The following is a 22,218-nucleotide window of genomic DNA, read 5'->3' as shown; positions in this document are numbered from 1 at the left end:
AGATACTGAGTTGCAATTTAGGACTTTCCCAGTTCAAACCTCATCACTGCCATATACTCACAAGGTGACCTTGGGCAAACCTCTCTGCCTCAGTCACCCAACTGCAATATGGTGTAACAGAAATATGTTGGGGACAACATCCAGGTAATAAATGAGCAGCACTTAAACTTTCGGAAATCACTGTGCAAAAAGAAACTGTGTATGTGTCTTGATCCAAAGTATAAGAAGCTGTGCCAGGAGGATGCCTAGCTAAATCTAGTCTTGTTCCCCCTACGATGGCAGGCAGAAGCACTCCTATAACTCGGAGACCCCAATCCAGCATTTCCAGACTCTGAAAGAAACACCATGTGATCAGTGGTATAGCTAAGACATCTGGGGCAAAAACTGGAAGTGCCTTTCTAAAGCCTCCAGAAGGTCTTCTGAGGTCTGGAGGGTCTGTGCTGCCACCATTGGGGGTTCTAGAGGGCTGGGATCAGCTGGGCTCCCCACTAGTCCATGTCAGAGAAGTGGCATCTTCCCACATGACCTAGACCTTCAGCCCATGACCCTGTACCCCACCCCCCTCCTTAGCTATGCTAGTGCATGTGATTTTGTGCTAAGTGTGGTGTTTTTTTTTGTAGCACATGCATATTTTCTTCTGGGATGCCTGTGTCAGCCTTTCACAAAAAGACACCCCTGGATCCAACACAAGGCTCTCTCAGGTCTTTAATCCTGCTTGTCTTTTTTCGAAAGAGGTTAGCTTAGTCAAGTAAATCATCATTGTTTTCAGGAGGGGAAAACATCTCCCCACCACACCAGGCACTTGAGAGCTCTCTAGAGAACCTAGTTATAAAGTATCTTGCTTGTTTCATCAGATTAGGCAGATCTCATTTCCAGCCAAAACAAGCAGCTTGTTCAAAGTGACTCTTATGTGGTTTTTGAAATGCTGTGGTTTTTTAAAAATGTAATAACGTTCTCTGGTTGCCTGGCTTGTAGCCTGAGCCCTATTGTGCAGCTGTGTTTTATAGATGGTGGCACCCTGTACCATGACTCTGATATCGTAAGGGCAACTTGTGTATATTCTGCTAATCTTGTTCTGGCAGGAGGGGTGAGAAACCTTTTCTTGTACCCAGTGCTGAAATGATGAGTAGGCTGCCTGCAAGAAGACTTGACTTTGGGCCTGAGGCAAATGAATTATTGCCCCAGGAAAGTTCCAAGGGACCTCTTTGAATCTCTGTCCTAGTGCAAGGGGAGAGGCATCATAGCTGCCATTTCAACATCAGCTATCAACCCTCCTCTGATACTCGCCAGTGAAATGCACAAGCCACCCAGGCGACTGTTGCAGAAAGGTCTCCTGTCTCCCATCATATCCCACAAAGCAGTGCTCAGCTGGAAGAGTTGCCTAACTCTTCCCTAAGCATTTGCTTCTGCTAAGCTTAAAAATGCATATACCCTCAGTATCCACGTAGGATCCATTGCCAGTCCCACTGCAGATACCGACACCTGTGGATAATGGAATCTTCTGCACAAGAACCTTCCAGATGTGACCAGGAATGCCTTCCAGTTATGTCCGGGAGGTGTTCTGAAGCATGAGGTCAGCACCCATGTTGTGTCAAATCCATGAATAAGGAGGGCCAACCACATCACTCAACCCTTCATGTGAAGAGTATATAGTAGGCTACCTGTATTCTGGATCTGAACTAATTCCCACCTGCATGCGCCCACCACAGGTACCAGAAAACATCTGGCCTCTAATGTCTCTGGTGTTTGCTTGGGATTTGATAAATGGCTTCTAGCCCCACAAAGGCTTATGACCAGCTTTGCAAACACATCCAAAGAATGTAATAGCCCACAACAAAGTAGCCATGTCTGCACATGCCCATATGTGTCATTTGTGGCCTTAAAGGGAAAAAAATTGACTCTTGTTTTTAACAGTTTCCTGCCAGGTCACATGGAGGTGATTCTTACTAGCCAAGTAGCGAACTCACAAGTCTGTTTATACCACAAGAAAGTGGTTCATCTCTAAGGCGCAGTTTGCAATGCTCTCTGTTGCTTTTTATCTGGAGCCTGTCTCTCTGTTTCCATAGCAGTTGTTTTCTCAGTGCTGGGCCATCCTTCATGTAAGAACCTTTTCCGGAGGTCTCTTCTGTGTAATCTCCCTTCTCAGTCACAGCAATGCTCAGTTCTGCAAAGCACAAAAAGTCTACTGTCTTTCTTACCACAGGGCTGTGAACCACTTCCTTCCATGCTTTGCACCTGGCAGGGAACGGTGCGGTCAGTGTCGGTGCTAAATAGGGACCCAAGCCAAGTGTGAAGAAGAGGTGCCAGGGGAAGGGAGGAGCACCACTTCCCATCTTAGTGCTGTTGTCTAGTCTAGTGGTTCCCAAACTGGTGGGTTGTGGCTTACCTGGGGAACCGGAAGCAGGGCATTGCCCCATAAGGGGAGTGGCCCTGCTCCGATTGCAGTGACAGTGCTGCAGAGATCATGGTGCTGCCGCTGTCAGGGTTTTTTTACTTGCCTGGGGGGAGCCTTGGTGTCCTGCAGAGTCTTGAAGCCTTGCAGCCCCCTCTGATCTCCTCTGCAGCTTTCCAAAGCCCTTATCTCCAATCTAAAGCTACTTCTGGTTTTCCTCGAAAACTGGAAGTTACTTTAGATTGGAGATAAGGGCTGTTTACAGCAGCCATGGAGGAGATCAGAGAGGGCTGCGAGCCTCCAGGACCCTGCTGGAGACCAGTACTGCCCCCCCCCCCGTAAGTGTAAAAGCCCCTTGGCAGAGGCAACACTGCAATCTCTGCAGCACTGTTGCTGCACCCTTCCCACACAAACAGTTACTTGGTTTCCCACTTCCCTGTCGGTGTTTGGGAACCACTGGTCTAGTCCAAATTGAAAGTTATAGAGGTGTGAGATGACAAGTCTACATCAAGGCCTGTGGTTATCCTGAAATATTTCATTGACAAAGGGTGGTGGGTCTTGACACATTTCTGTCTGCTTGTGAAATGTAAATGTGATCTGTTGCAAGGAAGTAATAGGAACTCTTCTTGGTATTAGCATTTTGCCAAAGAGAGCTCATTGGACTGAACCTTCAAAACCTCAGCAGCCCTCAGCATTCTTTAGATGCACACCTTCCTGTTCAGATTTCATTTACATATTCTCCCAGCATGCCTTCCTACGTTCAGTCACAAGCACTTTTGACACAGGTAGTTCTGTTGGAGCACACTCCAAGTTTCATGACTTGAATGAGAAGCAAATGCAACCCATTTTACCACACATCCCAGTCAATCAACAGCTTGCTTTTGATGTTGCAACACAATCATGGCCTAAACCTGGTTTTGCTTGATGTCCTCGGGCTCATGCACTACTCCTTCTCTCTTTTTCACATGCGGGGAAGGAATCCTGGCTTAGAACAAGCCGGGATTTGATACAATCCTGGCTTGTTTGTGAGTTGTTAAGAACCTGCTGAATCAGACCAAAGGTTCATCTACTCAAGTACATTTTTGTGGCTACCCAGGAGCAGGACTTATAGACAAACAGCCTCCTCTCTTGCTGCTGTTTTCCAGCAACTGGAGTTTGGAGATATATGAAGAAGTTAGGTTCTGGAGGTCTGTTCATAACTTGAAATTGACATCAATTGGAACTGGTGGTTCTTGCTGGCCAGCACTATTACCCCATGTGGAAGCACCAGAAAAGGATGTGTTGTGCCTGTGCAGAAGCATTGCTAAGCCATCTGTAACTCAGGGTGTGTGTGTATAGCCAGAATTATGACTAGCCATTGATATAGTTGTTCTCTGTATAACCCCCTGATGAGATCAGTCATATGGAAGCTGCTGAAAATCATTGATCTGTTTTGAGTTTTCCGTCATCAGTGTTTCAGATAAAGGGTTCTTGTTGCATTCACGGGCATCTAGACACATAGCACCAAGATATTAATACACCATTAGAAAGCCATGCATGATTTTTCCAAGAGCCCTTTACAAATGACACTGGCCACCGGAAAATTAGGCGTGGGCCATTGCTTTTCTGCTGTGTCCACCTAGCCACTGTTTAAATTGGCCCAGCCTGTGTTGCAATGCTTCTGCACAATTCAGAGTTCTGCCCTTTCTGCTTTCTGTAACTTGAGCTGTTCTGTTCCAGACCACTTGAAAGACCAGTTGGATGCCTACGTGAAGCAGCTGCAAATAGTGCAGGTTGTCCGACAGCAGGAGAGGAAGGGCTTGATCACTGCCCGGTTGCTCGGTGCTAGTGTGGCCACAGGAGATGTGCTCACTTTCCTGGATGCTCATTGTAAGTAGTAACTCTTTAGTGGTCTGAGTCCAGTCCTTGATGCTTAGGTGGTATTTGTCTGCTGCAAAGACTTGCAACAGCCAGTTCTGGCCTGAGGAGTCCTGGAGCCCAGTGGCACTCCCACCTGCCCCTGTTGGCACAACAAGTGCTACTGCTGCAAGCAGTTCTTGAGAATTTAGGGGGTTTATGTCACTTCGTTCACTGTGCATGTGCAAACCAGACCTTGATGGCTGGCAGTGAAATGACTTGACTGAAAAGCATAATGTTGGAGATGATGTGAAGTGGTAGAACTGCTGTCTCGGGAACAGCCTATTCTTGCAAGCCAGCTCATATTGTGTGATATTCAAGGCTAGAAAAATCAAGTCTTGTACATACACGTGTGAACACCATCTTTACTAGGGGAATTCTGTTTTCATTTGCTTGTAATGTGCACGCCCTCTAGTCCTCCACAGTACACTACATTATCTTTCCCAAGCAGAGCTCCTCCTTTCCTTGCCCTGTTGTTGTCTTGGTACTGTACAGATAAAATAATTCTGCAAAGCAACCCAACCCAAATCATTCCAGTATTCCAATATGGTAACATTATATAAGTCTCATTTTATACAAAGTGTATATCTGTTTTTTTGCTGCTGTTGTTGCTACATTCACACTTGCATTTGCGCAACAGCACAAGAGGTGTTCCCCAATCCCTCTCTTCAACTCTGCTTGCTGAAGATTCCTCGTTCCCCCACTCCCAGCACTCAATCCAACATCCTTCTTAAGGGTCAACAGCTCTTAGGAGTAGCTGCTCAGGAAATACTGAGGGGATGTGGTGGTCCCTTCCACCATTGTATAAGCTTACTGGATATACCCTGATATTTTCATGCAGAATTTAGCTTTCCTTGTCTTCCACTTAGGCTGTGTGTGACCCGAGTATAGTATCTGTGGTAGATTAATTGAGGTAAATGGCTTTATGAAGCAAGCTAAAAAAAATAAACCTTTTTACAGGGTGTTGAAGGTCTCTGCCCCATCTAGCACAATGATCTCATGTGATTTTGGCACAGAACAGTGTGGGGAGGGGTGAAGCATCCACTGCAGTGATTTTCAACCAGTGTGCCACAGCACATTGGTGCACCACAAATGGTGTGCAGGTGTGCTGCAGAAGTTTGTGGAAGGGTCAGTAGGGCCATTGAGGATGTGAGCCCCTGCTGTCAATGCAGTGTGCCTTGTCAAGTATCAAAACTGATGGTGTGCCTTGACAACTTTAGTGCCTTGTCAGTGTGCTGTGAGGTGAAAAAAGGTTGAAAATCGCTGCTCTAAGCAGTGGTGTTTTGGATATACAAGGGTGGAGCTGTGGAGACATCAGCAACTGACTTGGCTATCACCCTCCTCCTTTCTTAGGTGAATGCTTCCATGGCTGGTTGGAACCTCTCTTGTCACGTATTGCGGAGGAGCCCACAGCAGTGGTCAGTCCAGACATCACCACCATTGACCTGAATACTTTTGAGTTTTCCAAGCCCATTCAATATGGGAAGCAGCACAGTCGGGGTAATTTTGACTGGAGTCTGACTTTTGGATGGGAGTCCATCCCTCAGCATGAGAAGCAGAGGAGGAAAGATGAGACTTATCCGATCAAGTAAGTTCAAGGTGAAAATAACGTTTCAATTGATTGTGTTTCTCTCTTCTGAGGAGATTGTATTGAACTGGAATTTTGTATGTTTTCCAAAAGCACCCATTTTAATAACTAAAATTCTGGGTTGAGCCTCTCCTTGAAACCACAGTGGAGTTCTGATCACTTGAGTGCAGAGTAGAAACTGGAACACATTTTGACATTTGCCAAAAAGTGTGCACATGCAATTAACCTGGACAACAATTGCTTCTGTTATGCAGTTTGTATTGTTTCAAGATCAAGGAGTGGAGTGGTGGTATCTTTCTGTCTCGAGGTGAGGCAGCCATTTATCCTGCTCATTCTGAAGTTTATCCAATGAGGCCTGTAACCTTTTTTCCCCACAGGAGTTGACAGAAATACAAGTCTTAGAATAGCCTGATCATCTGCTGAAACACCTTTGTCACTTAAACAGGCAGTGGGAGGGAAGGGGAAGGGATGGTGAGGAGACTAAACTGCATGGGTTTTGAGTGAAGGGAGGTCATTATGAAGCTCATTCCTGCAAATGAAAGGAGTTGATAGATTTCCTCAGGCTCCAGACAGGTTGTGCTTCTTTGTGAAGCTTCTCATTAAGAAGTCTATTGTTCCCCTTTCATCTTTTGCACTTGATCTTAAATTCAGTTATCTCAATGCATTCAGAATACCTGCTCTGAGTTTTTAAAAAATCGGACTGTATGTAGTTTAACCTTGAAATAAAATTCTTGTATCGTACAGCAGCGTCTGTGGGGAACAGGAACTGCTGGCATTTTCTGTGGAATGCAAAATATCACCTTAAGGCTGGGGACAATTGGCAGGTTTTTTGAGACAATTTCAGCTGGCTTTGTGTAGCAGAGCCTAGACAATTGTACACCATCATCTGGCAGGCCTCATAGGGTTCCCACAGCACCTCAAATTGGGAAAACTCACTTCAGCTGCATATACAGCATGATTGCCAGAGGTTCATCCATCTTGCGTGATGGAATGTGCCTACTGGATGATCTCTGTGGCCAGAAGCACACTATTTCCTCTGCCCAAGTGCTTGGAACAGATGAAGGCACACAAGTGCCTGGAGTCTTTCTGGAATAGGGGCTAAAGGTTTGAGTATTTTGAAGAGGAATGCTTACCCACATATATGTCTGTGGGAAAGATGCACGTGGTTACATTTTCTCATTGTCAGTAAGGCCATTAAAGAGCTTTTTTCTTTCTGTCTTCTATTTTCATTTGGAGTGAAACTGAGTAGAAGTTACTTGACCACTGACTTCATTGGAGCATGTGAGGCTTCACTCTATGTCTCTGCTTGGGCTGCCACGCACATTGACCTTGCTAGCCCCACTGGCCAGCAGCAATAGGTTTGTGGATTGGCATAGTTCCCATTTCACTTGTAGGTACAAGCTTTGCTGCATGGTGACTCACTGCCATTTTCGGATCATGGCGATGACATTGCACATCATCTCCAGGCTTCTGGAAACACCGTGCTGTGCAGAGTTTGGCTTTTCAGGGCTTCAAGCTGCATGGCCACTTGGCTTACATGGAACAATGCCTTGTAGCATGTCTTGATGACAGGCACTCAGGCAGCGGTTTCCTCCTCTTTTGCCATTGCTGTGAGGGCTGGCTCCAGAATTGTCCACATGCAAAGCTATACATGAGATGCTCTTCATCATCCTGTGCAGCTGAGGTCTTGGCCTTGCCTCATCCTGAGCTCTCCCTCATGCTTAGGTGGAGAGTGTTGCATAAGGAGCTGTGTGGGCTGGGAAGACCACCAATGCTATTTCATTAGTTACAGAATAATAGTGAAAAGTTGCTGCATTTTGTTTTCTGTCTAATATCATGACCTTACTGTTCTAAAAATGCTTCTAATTTTCATTCATATGCAGACAGCACCAGTTAATTTGCTTAAGATTTCTTGAATTGGCTGACAGTGCTACTTTCTAATGAAGTTGGCTACTCTGGGTTGTGATGTTACCAAAAGGGCTGTTTTGTTTTAGGGGAATTATTACAGTGCCCTTATTGGAACCTCAGGATCGCAGGCTGGATAACAAGATGGCGTAATGCAGAGAAATTCCTTTTTAGCTTAAAGAGGAGACTGGGAGAAAAAACTATAATCTTTTATTAAAAGTTATTACAAAAAGCACAAAGGTAAACATAATGCACATGGAAAAAATAAGTATATGTTTACTTGAATCTAGTGTACCTAGCTTTTATGGTGGTTGCATGTAGAGAGTATTTGGTGCATCCGAGGAAATTAGAAAAAGGAAGAGGTTGTAGGGAAGGATTTTGGAGGTCCCTGGTTTGCCAAACCCAGTTGCTAACTAAAGATGGGGAGAGAAGGGGAGAAAAGAGGGGGGGGGAAAGGGAGTCAGGTGCAAGATAGTTACCTGTCCTGAAGAGCAGTTGGGGGGGGGTCCTGTGAAGGAGACCCTCTACCTTGGAGGGAGAGCCAGAGAGAGCATGTGTGGAAAAAGCCTTCTCTTAAAAAGGGCTTTTCAGACCAGAGCTGAGGGCTTGTTTACTTCCACCCAGCAAGGTGTTTGGAGTCAGGATGTCCCTTATCAGCAAAATTAATGGCTGGCTTCCTAGCTGGGGGAACTTACACATTATTATTATTATTATTATTATTATTATTATTATTATTATTATTATTATTATTATTATTATTAACAGTATTTATATACCGCTTTTCAACTAAAAGTTCACAAAGCGGTTTACAAAGAAAAATCAAATAACTAAATGGCTAAATAACTAAATCAAATACTCCAATACAGTAACCCAGGAAGGCAGTTCAAATTTGCATAGAGTACTTAAGCAGTGATTGAGTTACAATGAATAGGAGACACTTAAACAATGATTTACTATGCCAGACTTCTTCCTAGAGAGGTGGAGGTTGTATCAGCTTGTGACTTGCCCAGAGTTTTTGGAAATGTGTGCTGGGAGAGGTGTGGCCTGCATGATGTTTTAGTAACATAACCAGATATAAAATCACAACTAAGGAAAAGGGGGACTTTCACATAACAATGAGGACCCCTGAGCGCACAGCAAAGAGTGTAGTGCACACTGTGCTGGAAGACATGCAGCATTTCTGGAAAGAGCCAGAGTTTTTGAATGCTTCCTCTCTGAATCATATATTCTAGCTAGCATAAGTGATCTTGCAAAGAGCAGAAGGGTACAGTGCTTTTGAGCAAATTAGCATGTTAAAAGGGAAGTGCACTTGAAAAGGCTCTGTGATCCCTATATCACAGATCACAATATACAACAGGTATTGTATACAATATACAACATACAACAAAAACAAAAATCGATCTTGCATATTGCTCAAATACAGATATGCATCCAGTGCTTACTATTATATAAACAGCCTTGAAAATAAGCATTAACCCCAAGCCCTGGATAATGCTTGCATGTACAGGCTGCTGGGTTTCTCTGCTTTTGTTCATCTGCATTACACTTTCCCCTAAGCACCCTGGGAAACTATAATTCTGGTGAGGAATTAGGAATCAAAACGATAACACAGAATTTTTTTGCACCTGCCCAAATCAGTTTCAGAATATTTTTTACAGAACCAGAACAGTTAAAATGGTGTAAAACCAAAACAGGATTGCGTAGACTAGATATCCCCTTCAAAATTGGAATATCACAATGGTCTACCCCTTGGCTTTTGTTGGGCTTAGAAGCATTTGTAAAGCACTGGATGCACTCAAAGTTCTTTAGGAGGACCAAAACAGTAACGGACAATTCTTTTTGCTTGTTGTCTTGCTGTACAAGAGCAGGATAATGAAGGCCCTGACATGAAAGGACCAGGTTCCTTTCTCTTTCAAACGCTGCCAGCCTCTTGTCTGTCTTGGCAGTGGGCAGATGCAGAGTCATTAAGGTAACCAGTATCCCAACCTCTCAAAGCTCGCAATGACCTTGAATTCATGAAGTGGGAGACATTTAATACCGGCTCTTGGCCCTGGCCATTGCGGCAGCGAGACACAATCCTCTTCCTTTGGCCTCAAGTACAGCTCCTCTTTGTGCAAAGGTCAGACAGGAGACTGTTCTGCCCCCATGAAAGGGGCTCCGGGATTCCTTTTTTTTTGTTGTTGTTGCTTCCTTTAAGAGGGAGAATGAAGGAGAGGCTGGTAACTTGGCTTTCAGCAGCTCCTAATCTCCACTGGCCCTCCTGGTAAGAACAGAGCTGCATTTCAGAGAAAGCCTTGCTGAAGCACACGTTCGGCTCCCATCACTACTTCTCACCCCTTTTTTTTCCTAAGGTTTGATTGTGAAAGCAGAGCAGGGTAAAAAGCTCAGTCCCCGAGTGCTCTTATTTCTAGCTCCGAAATATGCATTTACAGTAATGATACCCGAAACTGAATAAAGGCCCTGTTGGCCTCAAAACAACTCTTGCTTAAAGCCCCTAATGAATGAGCTACATTCTAAGCACTGTGGCTGTTTCTGCTGTGATTGGCCAAAGTGTGCCTTTTTTACAATTTTGGGCCAGCCGCTTTCTGTCTTCAGGTAAGTGATCCATCTACTTGTCAACCACAGTGGAACTAACAGGGCAAAGAGGCAGCTTTTTAAAATGGTAGCTCTCTTGCGTGTAGCAGGAGAACCGCTATTGCCTCTGTTCATCCCAGTATAGCAACACTTGGAGCCCAATCCTATGCAAGTCTACTCAGAAGTCCCATTGTAGTCAATGGGACTTACTCCCAGGAAAGTGTAGAAAGGATTGGAGCCTTAGTGGCTGTTGCTGGTGTTGTGTTTCATTTCAGACTGTGAACCTTTTTGGGACAGGGAACTATCTTATCAGTCTTGTCATGATATAAACTGATTGTGGTGTTTCATTTTCTCTTTTTGCAGAACTCCCACATTTGCTGGTGGCCTCTTTGCCATTTCCAGGTCCTATTTTGAACACATCGGTTCCTATGATGATCAGATGGAAATCTGGGGAGGGGAGAATGTGGAAATGTCCTTTCGGGTAAGAAAGAAAGGCACAATGTAAAACTTGCGGTCAAGCCAAACCACGGTCCACATAGGCAATTAAAAACCATCTTATGGGCTTATATTCAGTGGGCTCCCTAACATTAATTTGGGGAACAAATTCCATAGGAAATGCAATTTTCAAGTGCTGTGTGGAGTGCCACTATGTGGCGACAAAAGAGAAGCAGGAGCTCCCAAGTGAGACCCAGGGTTCCAACTGCATGCTCACAGACATGCCTATTTGGACTTGACATGGCTTTTCTGATCTACAATGAGGCAAAAGTCAACTGGTGGTAAAGGAACAAGTATCCACAAGCATGTCCTGCAGTACCCAGGACAACTACTGTGGAGCTTCAGCATTGGTCCTGCAAAAGTAAGAACTCAACTGACATTTGAAGGATGGCTGCAGTTCCTTGTATTGCCTCTAGTGTTTCCCCCTCTGCCCCAAGTTGCTAACCAGAGAGTTGCACTCTGATTCTAGAGAGCGCTTGGATTGGGCGCAGTTGGTTGGATAATCTGCCCACTGCCATTGGGTTTGGAAGCCCTGTGAGATTGGGGGAAGTCTCTGCATCTGAATTGCTACTTCAGCTCTTGGTCCATAACACTCAAGAACACTCATTACCCACCCCTTAAATGTTTAGGTTAGGTTTTGGAACCTTTATTGGCATAAAAAACTTACACTCTTTAATAATATAAAATAATCCCAACTTTCCAGCCAGCGATCCATATACCTTCTGACCATACCATCATTAGTGTTCATTAATCCAGCTCTTAATCTCCCACAGAAAAGCTGCTGTTCTCTCCACAGTGTCTGGTAGATAGAAGTAATCAAACCTTTTCATATCCTGATTGACCTTTCATATTAAGCAGGATCAAATCAAAGTGTTTCCAACCCCTTGAAGTGCCTCCTCAACCCCTTGAAGGTTTGTGGCTTTCTGTTTGATTTCTGCAGGTTTGGCAGTGTGGGGGTCAGCTGGAGATCATTCCCTGTTCAGTAGTTGGCCACGTGTTCCGTTCCAAGAGTCCCCACACCTTCCCAAAAGGAACTCAAGTTATCTCCAGGAATCAAGTGCGCCTGGCAGAAGTCTGGATGGACAACTACAAGGAAATCTTCTACAGGAGGAACCAGCAGGCTTCTCAGATGGCTAGAGAAGTAGGATATCAATTTGCCTTGAAAACTGTCTCTAAAGGCTTGAGGCCCCTTTAGCTTGTTTCACCCTACACGCAACAATCAATCAACAGTATTCTCCATACAGCATGTTCTTTCCCTATGTAGAGTTGGATTAATCTGCAATGCAGAGGGTTTTTAAACATAATCATTGGATGCTTTGAGGCAAGAAAAATTGCCTATTTGGGCATTTTCAATTTGCATTGCTGTCTTGCTAGAAGGAAGACAAAGGAATCAAAGGAAGTCTTCAATTCCTTCCATTTGTGGCAAGACTCTAAACTCTGAGAATTACCCCCAGAGCCGTAATACACTGCTTTGGCACACAAGCCACTGACATCACAACATTGTGATGTCACTTCTGGTCTCTCCCTGGAGGAGGGGGCAGTCGCTACAGCGGCTTCACTTGCCCTGTTCCTTCTCCCTTGGAGACTGGGAGTCTCCAGAGGAGAAGGAACAGGATGTGCAAAGCCACCAGCACCCCTCCCATAACTAGGGTAGACTGGGAGCAGTCATGCCACCCCAGCTTGACATAGCACCTTAGGCAAGTGCCCCTCAAGCTCCACCCTTGTTATGGCTCTGAGTATTCCACTCCCAAGACCTTGGTGTTTCAGTCAAAGCCCTGGTTGCAGGGAAGGTCTGCTGGAGTTTTGATATGTGTTGCATTTAGCATTCGAGAAGGGAGAGCAGCTTGAAGGTTCCTAGGACTTTGGAAACTTCAAGACTGAGCCTTGTCCCTGGATGCTTATTCCAGGGGAATCCTAGGAAGGCTCAGCTCAGATGAACCCACATATGAAGCAGATCAAAGAGGGAAGTAGAGTATGGCATTGTTGTCTCAAAATAAGTGCTCTAAAGGTCTAGGATTGTTCCATAATACAGAGCTTTGGAGGCAAGATAGTGTTACAGGCTCCATTTGTAAATTTGGCTCTTATTATTACAAACATATAGTCCACTTTTCAACAACAAACATTTTTTTAACTTGTCATGCCTTGACTTTATCAGAAAACGTACGGAGATCTCACTGAGCGGCTTGAGCTGAAGGAGCAATTACACTGCAAAAACTTCACCTGGTATCTACAGACAATTTATCCCGAGATCTTCATCCCAGATCTTACTCCTGCTTTCTATGGAGCTGTAAGTACTGTTGGGGTCATTCATTCTTGCTTTCCATTATAAGTTATAATGGAAAATGTTATAATGGAAAATGGAAAAGTTCCATTATAGTTAATGGGGCTTACTGTGGATAGGATGGCAGCCTCAGGGCCCAATCCTGTGTCTGTCTCCTCAGAAGTCAGTCCCATTAGAGGCAGTGGGGCTTCCTCCCAGGAAAGTGTGGAGAGGACTGCAGCCTCAGAGCCCCTCCTCTGCCTGTCTCCTCAGAAGTCAGTCCCATTAGAGTCAGCTGGGCTCACTGCGCCCTCGCACTTGTCAGCCAGAGTTGCCTGGTGCAGGAGGAAGACTGCCTGGGAAAGGATGGGGTGGGGGGAGAAGAGGGGGGTTGTGCTGGGCTGGGCTGGGTGGGGGAGGCTGGGGGGACCCTCGTTCAATGGCTGTGCTTTCGAGGGGAAGCCTTGCCCATACTGCAGTGATGTGTCTCAGTGCACACTTTTTCCTTCTGTGCATGGCCGTTTTTCTCACTGTAGGAAGTAAAGTGCTAAGCTTGGGGTCAGTACTATAGTGGAGGAGAATGTGCTGGGATTGGAAGGAGCAATGTGTCTTCTCCCTCTCTGAAAACAGCTTTTGGGCACTGAAGCAATATATTTCTGGAGTTCTCCATATACCCCCAAAGAATGGGGAGCTCATTTCAGATGAAATAAGAAAGCAACAAAGAAATAGAGAGCCCTGCTTGTGAAATTTTACAGGCCTTTTTGGAAGTAGTTAACAACTGAGGGTGATAGCGCTGGTCTTGTCTTGTTGTCCTAATCAGTCTGCTGCCTTCTCTCCCAAATGGTATTTTGTGTGTCGCTTAGCTTGACTTTGACTCTGCAGCCTACTTCATTAGACAGAAAATGGCATTCAAAAGCACTGATCATCACTTAGTCAATATTTACTTCTCAGCATTTGTTTCAGAATTTAGCACTCACTGTTCTGAAACCTTGCAAAAAGAAGGAAAAAAATAAACCTTGAGAGTTTGTTCCTTCCTGTGCTGCAGAGAACAGGTGTACTTTTGTGTAGTTAGCAGTTCCTGCTCAAGGAAATGCCAAAGGGGTGGGACAGAGGTGAGGGTCAATATATGCATAGCCAGGGTGGGAAGATTTTCATTCCAGGTGAACTGTTTGAAGTTTGGCATTGCACACCAAGCTTGGTAGTGTCGACATCCCCGTGGTAGCAAAGGTGACCCTGGTTTCGAAGCATCTCTTTTTTTTCTCAGCTGGATTTCTGGCAAAATAAAAATTCCATTTAGAATCTGGAGGGTGGACTACATTTCACCTGCAAGCAGCCTCGGCTATTGACTGAGCTGCTTTGATACCGCAAAATGTTCACTGAGTCTAACCTCAGTGGGGGAGAAAAGTTAATGCAACTGCTTTGAGGGAAGTGGAAAAGTCACTTGAGCTGAAAGGAAAATTCAGTAATGCGGAAAACACCAGTTCTGAGTGTGCATTGTTGACAAGACAGAATAACAAGGACTGTGTGTCTCCAGTGTTCAAGTAAAACTAGAAAGCTTGTCTAGGTTCTGGAACTGACTGGTGATAGCTCCCTAACTGTTACCCTGCACATGCCTGATCTCATCTGATCTTGGAAGCTAAGCAGGGTCAGGCCTGGTTAGTACTTGGATGGGAGACCGCTTGGGAATACCGGGTGCTGTAGGCTTATACCATAGTCTTTCGAGACTGAAGGTTGCCAGCCAGCTCCCTAATTATGTTGTGTTGGTGTGCTTTCAGATTAGAAATGAGGGTGCCAAACGCTGCCTGGATGTTGGTGAGAACAACCATGGAGGGAAGCCACTTATTATGTATCCCTGCCATGGGATGGGAGGCAATCAGGTATGGAATAAATGTGAACGTTTTTGCTACCTTTTTATTTTTGTTTGGTGGTTTTAACTTGTTTAATCTTTTTGTGAATGACCTTGCAGTGCCTTGATAGGCAAGAGAGACAATAAACTTGAGACCTTGTCTCTTCTCCCATTCATCTGCACTCGGATTCCTTTCCTATCAGAAGGGGGAAAGCTGAAGCAATGGCCGCAACAAAACAAAAACCACTGGGTGAGAGGCACAGAAAGGGCAAAGTGTAATTTGGGACGGAGCTTGGTTCCACATTTGAGATTTTAGAAGGAAAAAAATTTGAGATTTAGGAAAAAAAATGGTACATTATGATTGATGTGTTAAACAACAAATGAAAATGAGCCCATGGAGAACTATGAGAACATAAAAAGCACTCCCAAATATTTGAATAATTTTCTTTCAAGCAAAAAGAACCAACTATGACAGAGATAGGAGGGGGGGAAAGCTATTTTTCCTTTGGGGAACGCACCACCACTTATGAGTCCAAGCTCAGGATGCAGAAGCAGGGAAATAAAACCCAAGATGTATGTGTCTTCCTCCACTACCACCATGAGATGCTTTGTTCCTGGATTACATCAGAAAACAGAACCTTATCTGCATTATGAATTTGTAGTTCTGCTATTTGGGAGCCTGGATGTGATACAGTAGTTTCTTGTGACCCCTGCATCACTTTGAGACTACATTCACATGAAGAAAGGCCCACAGCAATAAGTGCTCCTGGTGAATTTCTTTCAAGGGTATGCATATCCTGCAGTTTTCCTAGTATCCCTGTGCCATGAGGTCCATACCCCTGTGAGCTCGCATTGTAAAAACAAATTCCCTCACTTCTTTAAAATGAAAAATGTGGACTCTTCAGCTTTGCTTTTGTATACAGTAGGGACTCATAGCCCCTTGTTTTTGTCTCCATTTTACTCTCAGTACTTTGAATACACATCCCAGCGAGATCTCCGTCACAACATTGGCAAGCAGCTCTGCCTCCGATCCAAAATAGGGCCTGTGGAACTTGGAGACTGTCACTATACAGGGAAGCATTCCCGTGTGCCAGAAAATGAAGAATGGGAACTGACTGCTGTAAGTTAATTCCTGGAGTTCAGTGGGGCATGCTGCTTTTCTTCACGTTCCTGATTTCAGAATGCATGTCTGGACCAACAGCTAGTTTTCCATTGTTGCCCAGCCACATAGTTCTTGCTGCTTCTATGGCTCTGACCTAGCCGAAAGTGCTCATGGTCATCTACCACTCCACCCTTTTTCCTTACCCATGACAAACACCTGCTGGACAATGGAATTCTTCTTCTGGCAGTGACTGCTGGGAGCTGGAATCAGTTGGCACTCCAGGCTGCTTAATAAAAAACCACAGTGACAATAGCAGAGCTAGCTTCTGAGAGTTTGCTCGAGGGGGAATCCCTTTTGGCATTATTGGAGCCCCAAGACCTAGCCATTTTAGGGGGAAAGATGCCCAGGGGAAGCAAGGGGAGAAATGGCAGCAAAACAGTCCTTAATGACCAAATGTGGTGATGGTTGTTGGCTTGGATAACTTGAAAGAGGCCTTTTAAAAAACTGATGGAGGATCATTCTGTTACGGCTCTTAGCTGTGACAGCTTAATGGAACCTGATGCGCAGAGGCTCCATATGCTGAGACCATCAAATGGGAGCTGCTGTTGACTTCATAGCCTGCTTATGAGTGCTGGAGCAGGGGGTATCTGTCCAGCTGTTAGGAACAGGATGCCAGAATAATTATAATAGAGGGATTATTATTATTATTATCCCTCTGTAATTATAATAGAGGGATGCTGGTGTGATCACGGTTTTGTCCTTGCTTTTAGGATCACTTGCTGAAAAACATGGCCTCAAATAAGTGTCTGTCTGCAAGAGGTGAACATCCCTCCATGGCTCCTTGCAACTCTGCTGATTCCCATCAGCTCTGGTACTTCAGCTAAGTGATCAGGCAAAGACCAAAGCAGCACAAGCAAGGCCTGTTGCCAGCGACCTCGTGTGGAGGCTTCTATTTTTCTTACTCTACTTTCAAGAGAACAGAGGATAAATCCAAGGAGAGGAAAGAGAGAGAGATTCATCCAAATATGCTGCATAATCACACACTTGCCTATAGCCCCCTCGTGCCTTTTGGGATGGGACGGTCTTAATAGACACAGCAAGCCCCAGTTTGTCTAATTTTATTTTTGTTTAGTTGTGTTTGCTCTTTAGAGTACCCATAAGTATTGTTAATCAGAACTCCATGTTGTGAGACAGATGTCGTCACTGGTGATTTTATTCTGAAGTAGATAAAGAGAAGCAGTTACAAGACTTGAAATGCAATTTTCCTAATTTGTTATACTGTGATAATGTGAGCAGTGTTAGAAAGTAGTGCATTGCAAACCAGCTATGGAGCCTGTCCTAAGGAATAAACTTGCCTGTGGGATATTTAGAAAATACTGATGCCAAAGATAATGACTGACATTTCTGTTACCATGAAAATGCATATTCTGACACCTTTTGGTTCTTGTCAGGAGAAATTGCACCATAAGGGCTTAGGGAGGAATTATTGGGAGAGATTTTGAATGCTCTCTTTTAAAGGTTGTTGCACAGACTTTCTGGTTGGTAATGGACAGCTGTTGCTCTTGAAGTCCCAGTAGGTTTGTCTGCATTTAAAATAGTGAACACTGGAGTGCAGTGGTGGTGTGTGATTTGAAATCCTCAGCCCTTTGCACAGGCTGTGGCCAGTGCCTTACCTCAGGCTTTGGGAACTTTCACCAACACACTGCAACTAAATGCAAATGGCTTTAAGATATCTTATATATATAAGGAATGATGAAGGTGGTGTGTTGCTGGGCACCCCCTAATGGCTCCACATTCAGTTTCTGGGCAGCCTGCTTCAGCCCTTATGATCCCTGCAGTCCAGATATCCTGTGTGGTTCAACCTGACTTGGTTTCCACCAGCCCATGCAACTCACAGGGTTCAGCAATGGGTTTTGAGATCTATATGATTTGACTTCCAGCACTGGGGGGCAAGGGAGTGATATAAAGATGCCTGCCTGTCCTTGAGATCCTTCTGTGGCCTTGATGTATGTACAGTGCAATGTAGGAGCATAAAAATTGCTAATGTGCCTTTTAGAGACTAGCAGGGGAAGCTGGATCACCTGGGCAATGGGTGCTATACAAGCCTGCAAACTCACCTTGGTGTCTGAATTAAGCTTATGCCTCGCCCAACAAGAGTGAATGCCAGCTTGCAAAAATGCCCACTCAGAGTTAGAGGCTGGAGTAAACTGACACTGGAAATTGCTGGTTATACTTGCCTCCTGGAGAAAATGGTTGTTTCCATGACATGTCTTGATGCTATGAAGAAATACTCAGTGACTTTACATTTCATTGGGCGGGGTTGTTTTTTTAATGCAAGATTTGACGCTGTTTATCCACAAAGAAACAGTTTAATCATGACTGACAATGAGCCTTAGTATGTCTTGTTTCCCATAGCTGACACTGCAGTCACACTGTCCATTTAAGTTAACCAGGAAGGAAATGCATCCTGGCTTTCAAGAATTGGGTACTTATGGCTATACTTCAAAGTGAATTGGTTGGAAAAAATGGGGCTAAATTGCCTGTCTGAGAGCTTCCTCCCATTTTCCCTTCACACTTTAGCACCATTGAAGAAAGATGACTCTGAACAAGGGCAGGTACCAAGTCTTCCGAGATTTTGAGTGCTGAAACTGGCATTAGTGTTCTAAGTGATCATGTGCTTCCTATGTCCAGAGAGGCTTCAAGTGAAACTGAAAAAAGGCCTGCTTTGGTAACCTCGGTTTGGGGAAGAAATGAAATTAAAGTTGTATTTTACAAGAGAAGCTTCCTGTCTCTGATTCCTTCTGAACTGACCTGTAAAGCCATTCATGTACACCTTTCATCCAAGGAAGGGAAGTAACAAATGTGAGCAATGAACATTCTGAGATATGAGATGCTATGTTGGTGTTGGAAATGGCCAGGTCCCAGATCAGTCCTTCGGGCAGCTGTATGTGGCCCTACTAAATTTTGATAAAAGTGTAATGAAAAGTCTATCTACCTACAAATTGAGGAAATGCATGAGGGAAATGTTTTCACGTTCTAAGAAATGGGGAAAGAGTACAGTAATGTTTTAATGAGCTGTTTTTCTTTTTTTGACTATAACCTGTACAAGTTATGTAAAAGAGAGTGCATTTGTATACAAGGATATAATCTGAGCACCTGTGTTCCCTGTCTCTCACATTTGTATTCAGTTCCATTTTTATCTCCCTCTCCCAATTTTGCAATTGCATCCATCTTTTGAAGTAGGAGGTTGACTATGCAAGAGTGTGGCTGGTATGTGAATACACTATGGTTTGAACTAACCATAAATTGCCATTGTGATACTATGACAACAAACTGCAGTTTGTTTTAAACCAGGAAAGGAAGCTACAAATTATGTGCACTAACGGATTCCAGGTTTCACCTGTTTCTGAGAGGTTCCAATGAAAGTAAATTACAGAGACTAGTCCCTAGCTTTTCAAAATATGCCAAAATTGGATTTCTAACTTCAGTGTGGGGGGAGGCAGTGAAGGGTCAAAGCTACACTGTTGCTGGGGCCCTAAAAGAGTCAAATTTGCACCCCCGGTGCTCAAAATGGGATGACCCTAAAACAAAAAATCAGGGAACAAGTGCCATCCCTCTACAGACCACAGTAAAAAAAATCAGATCAATACTAAGTACCTTTTACACTCTTATATTAATGGCATGTTTATGAGCTGATCGGGGGGGGGGCAATGGGAGAAAATAGGGACAACAAAGGAAGCAAGGGGAGCTCATTCATCACAGCAGGTCAGGGTAAAATTAGATTGTTGCTTCACAATCTGCTTAAGAGGCATATTTAAAAGTGGAAGTGCTGCTTCTGTGTGTGTGTGTTTTTGTTTTTTTAAGGCATGGAGCAGATCCTGATTGGAACCACTAGTGGATGTTGACTTTTTTTCCCTTGTACTGTGTTTTCCTGAAAATGACCCCCAAAACAATAAAATTGGGGGAGGAATTTTCAAGAATCAAACATTAAAACCCCTGTGTGCTGCAGCCCTAAACTATGTCAAGTCCTCCAGGACTATCCAAAAAGAAGCACTTCCTGTTGATTCCTAGCACTAAGCCTGTCTCTTCATGGTGGGCTTAAGATAATATATTGTTTGGCTGTTGGAGAGCCAGTGAGGTAGTTGTGGTTAGAATGCTGGACTTGAAACAGGAAGTCACATCCCTGCTTGGCACCAAAACTTGCTGGGTGACCCTACGCTGGTCATTCTCAATGTAATGTACCTGATAGTGGTGGTGTCAGAGGAAAAAAAGGAGACCATATGCACACTCAGTGGGGGAACAGGGGGAGGATTAACAATCTGAAAATGCAGCCTCTTGCAATAGACTTCTACTTTGGAAGAAGGTATAGAGACTTTCCTATGAAGTAAACAAGGATGTGGTGGTTAGTGCATCCCCTCCCCCCAAACCCTCTTTGATTCCTAGTGAAGTTTTCCTGGCATGCTCCAGAAAGTGACTGTATCTGGAAGATAGAAGGAGAAATTCAGCAGGTGCAGCTTCTGGGGTTTTGTTTGTTTGTTTTTTTCTTGGAGGAGGGATTGGCACAAGGAGGCTTGCCAAATTGAGTTGCTATTCCAGTTTAATTGATTTGCTCCTTGTGCATTCCCAGAGGAGCTTAGCTTTGCTTTGTAATTAAAACAGATTGTCAGAGTTACATACTCTGAGGCCTGCTTTCCTCACTGTCACTCTAGTTCAGTGGTTCCCAAACTTTTTAGCACCAGGACCCACTTTCTAAAATGACACTCATGTCCTGTTGCACAGCCTTCTGGGATGCCAGGTAACAGATGTGACTGCCAAGAGCTTCTCAGATCTATTCAGAAGATGAGCTGCACCGAGGAGGAATAGTAAGCTGCGGTCCAAACGGGGACCACATTTTCTGGACACAGCAGCCACAAGTGTGACTGCTGTTATAAAAAGAGATCTAGAAAGAAATATTTTTTATTTTTATGTAATAACCAGAAAAAGATCCTCAAACATTTATTTCCCTATATTTACTCATACTTGCAACCTGCAGTAGCTGAGCTCTTTGCAGGATAATTAGCAGCTAAGTATCTAGTTTATGAATAGCTTCAGGCCTTGAGGCAATTAGTTATCTGATCTATCACTCTTTGGAGACCCACAAGTGGGTCATGACCCACAGTTTAGGAACCACTGCTCTAGTTACAAAGAGGTAGCTGTCTTTACCTGTTCATGGTCAAGAGGCATGTTTCACATACTGGATGAACAAGCATAGACAAAAAATTAGAACCAAAATCAACCTTGCCCAATTTCATATTGTGTGTACTTTAAAAGCCATACAGTAAAAATGCAGTTAACCATTAAGCAGAGTGTGAAAATAAAAAGTTGTAGAAGAGAACTGTGTGTAGACAGGGCCAGTTCAAGATAAGCAGCATCTGAAGCTGGCTTCCACTGAGTCACACCACTGTTTTGGCTGGTAGCAGCTCCCTAGGGTTCAAGTAGGGAGACTTTCTTGCCTTCCTTTATGGGTCTGTTTTCACTGGAAATACCAGGGGTTGATCTTCTGCATATTCTCCACTACAGCACCCTTACTTCAGTCATCTGAAATACCTGTGAAAGTGTATGAGCTGAGAAATGCACCTCTAAATTCTCAGCAGTTTTGCCAAGGTGCTGCTCTCAGACCATGCATGGCTGTGTATGTGCTTGAAGCATTCTGCACTTGACAGTGTGTGGTGTTACAATTAACAGGGGCTGCAGTGCTGTACGCTGGCCATCAATTGCTTGTGGAAAGGTGCCAGGCAACCAGTGCGTGTGGGGTTCTGGACATCATAGGTAATGTTGCTTCCACTGAGCCTGCACCATTTTCTTCTTTCACACATACACACTTCAGGTTGGCACGGGGTGGCCCAAGCTGACCTGTCCCAAATGGCAAATTATTTCACCATCTCCCCTGTCAGTGCCAGAGCCAGCACCACCACTATGTGCCAGCGCACATGCCAGTAAACATGTGCACATACAAATCAGCACCAGCATGAACTTTGCTGTTGTGTCCTCCTTCAGCTTCTTGTAAAGTACTGGGCTAGGAGGATCCTGAGAGTGTGACCTTGCCACTCCCTGTATCCTCCCCACCCAGCCACTTTACAAGGAGCGTAACATGTTAAACGATGAATATATAGCCAGGCAA

At 44.4% G+C, this 22,218-nt stretch overlaps 1 protein-coding gene and 1 pseudogene across 1 annotated transcript in view; both read left to right on the top strand.

The window, feature by feature from the left end:
- The window catches only part of GALNT6 (polypeptide N-acetylgalactosaminyltransferase 6), a 57,884-nt gene extending 39,087 nt beyond the window's left edge, over positions 1-18,797 (top strand). Inside the window, exons 4-11 of the mRNA XM_066614467.1 lie at positions 4,112-4,261; positions 5,642-5,876; positions 10,719-10,836; positions 11,791-11,991; positions 13,006-13,137; positions 14,886-14,987; positions 15,924-16,076; positions 16,829-18,797. Of these exons, the coding sequence (XP_066470564.1) occupies positions 4,112-4,261; positions 5,642-5,876; positions 10,719-10,836; positions 11,791-11,991; positions 13,006-13,137; positions 14,886-14,987; positions 15,924-16,076; positions 16,829-16,942 (1,205 nt within the window). The 3' untranslated portion in view covers positions 16,943-18,797. The remainder of the gene's footprint in view (positions 1-4,111; positions 4,262-5,641; positions 5,877-10,718; positions 10,837-11,790; positions 11,992-13,005; positions 13,138-14,885; positions 14,988-15,923; positions 16,077-16,828) is intronic.
- On the top strand, positions 14,693-14,814 carry LOC136642948 (5S ribosomal RNA; annotated as a pseudogene).
- Positions 18,798-22,218: the final 3,421 nt, after the last annotated feature.

Source organism: Tiliqua scincoides, chromosome 2 (genome assembly GCF_035046505.1).
Source record: "Tiliqua scincoides isolate rTilSci1 chromosome 2, rTilSci1.hap2, whole genome shotgun sequence".
In the NCBI taxonomy this organism is placed as follows: Eukaryota; Metazoa; Chordata; class Lepidosauria; order Squamata; family Scincidae; genus Tiliqua; species Tiliqua scincoides.
This window is presented reverse-complemented; position numbering and strand designations above follow the sequence as displayed.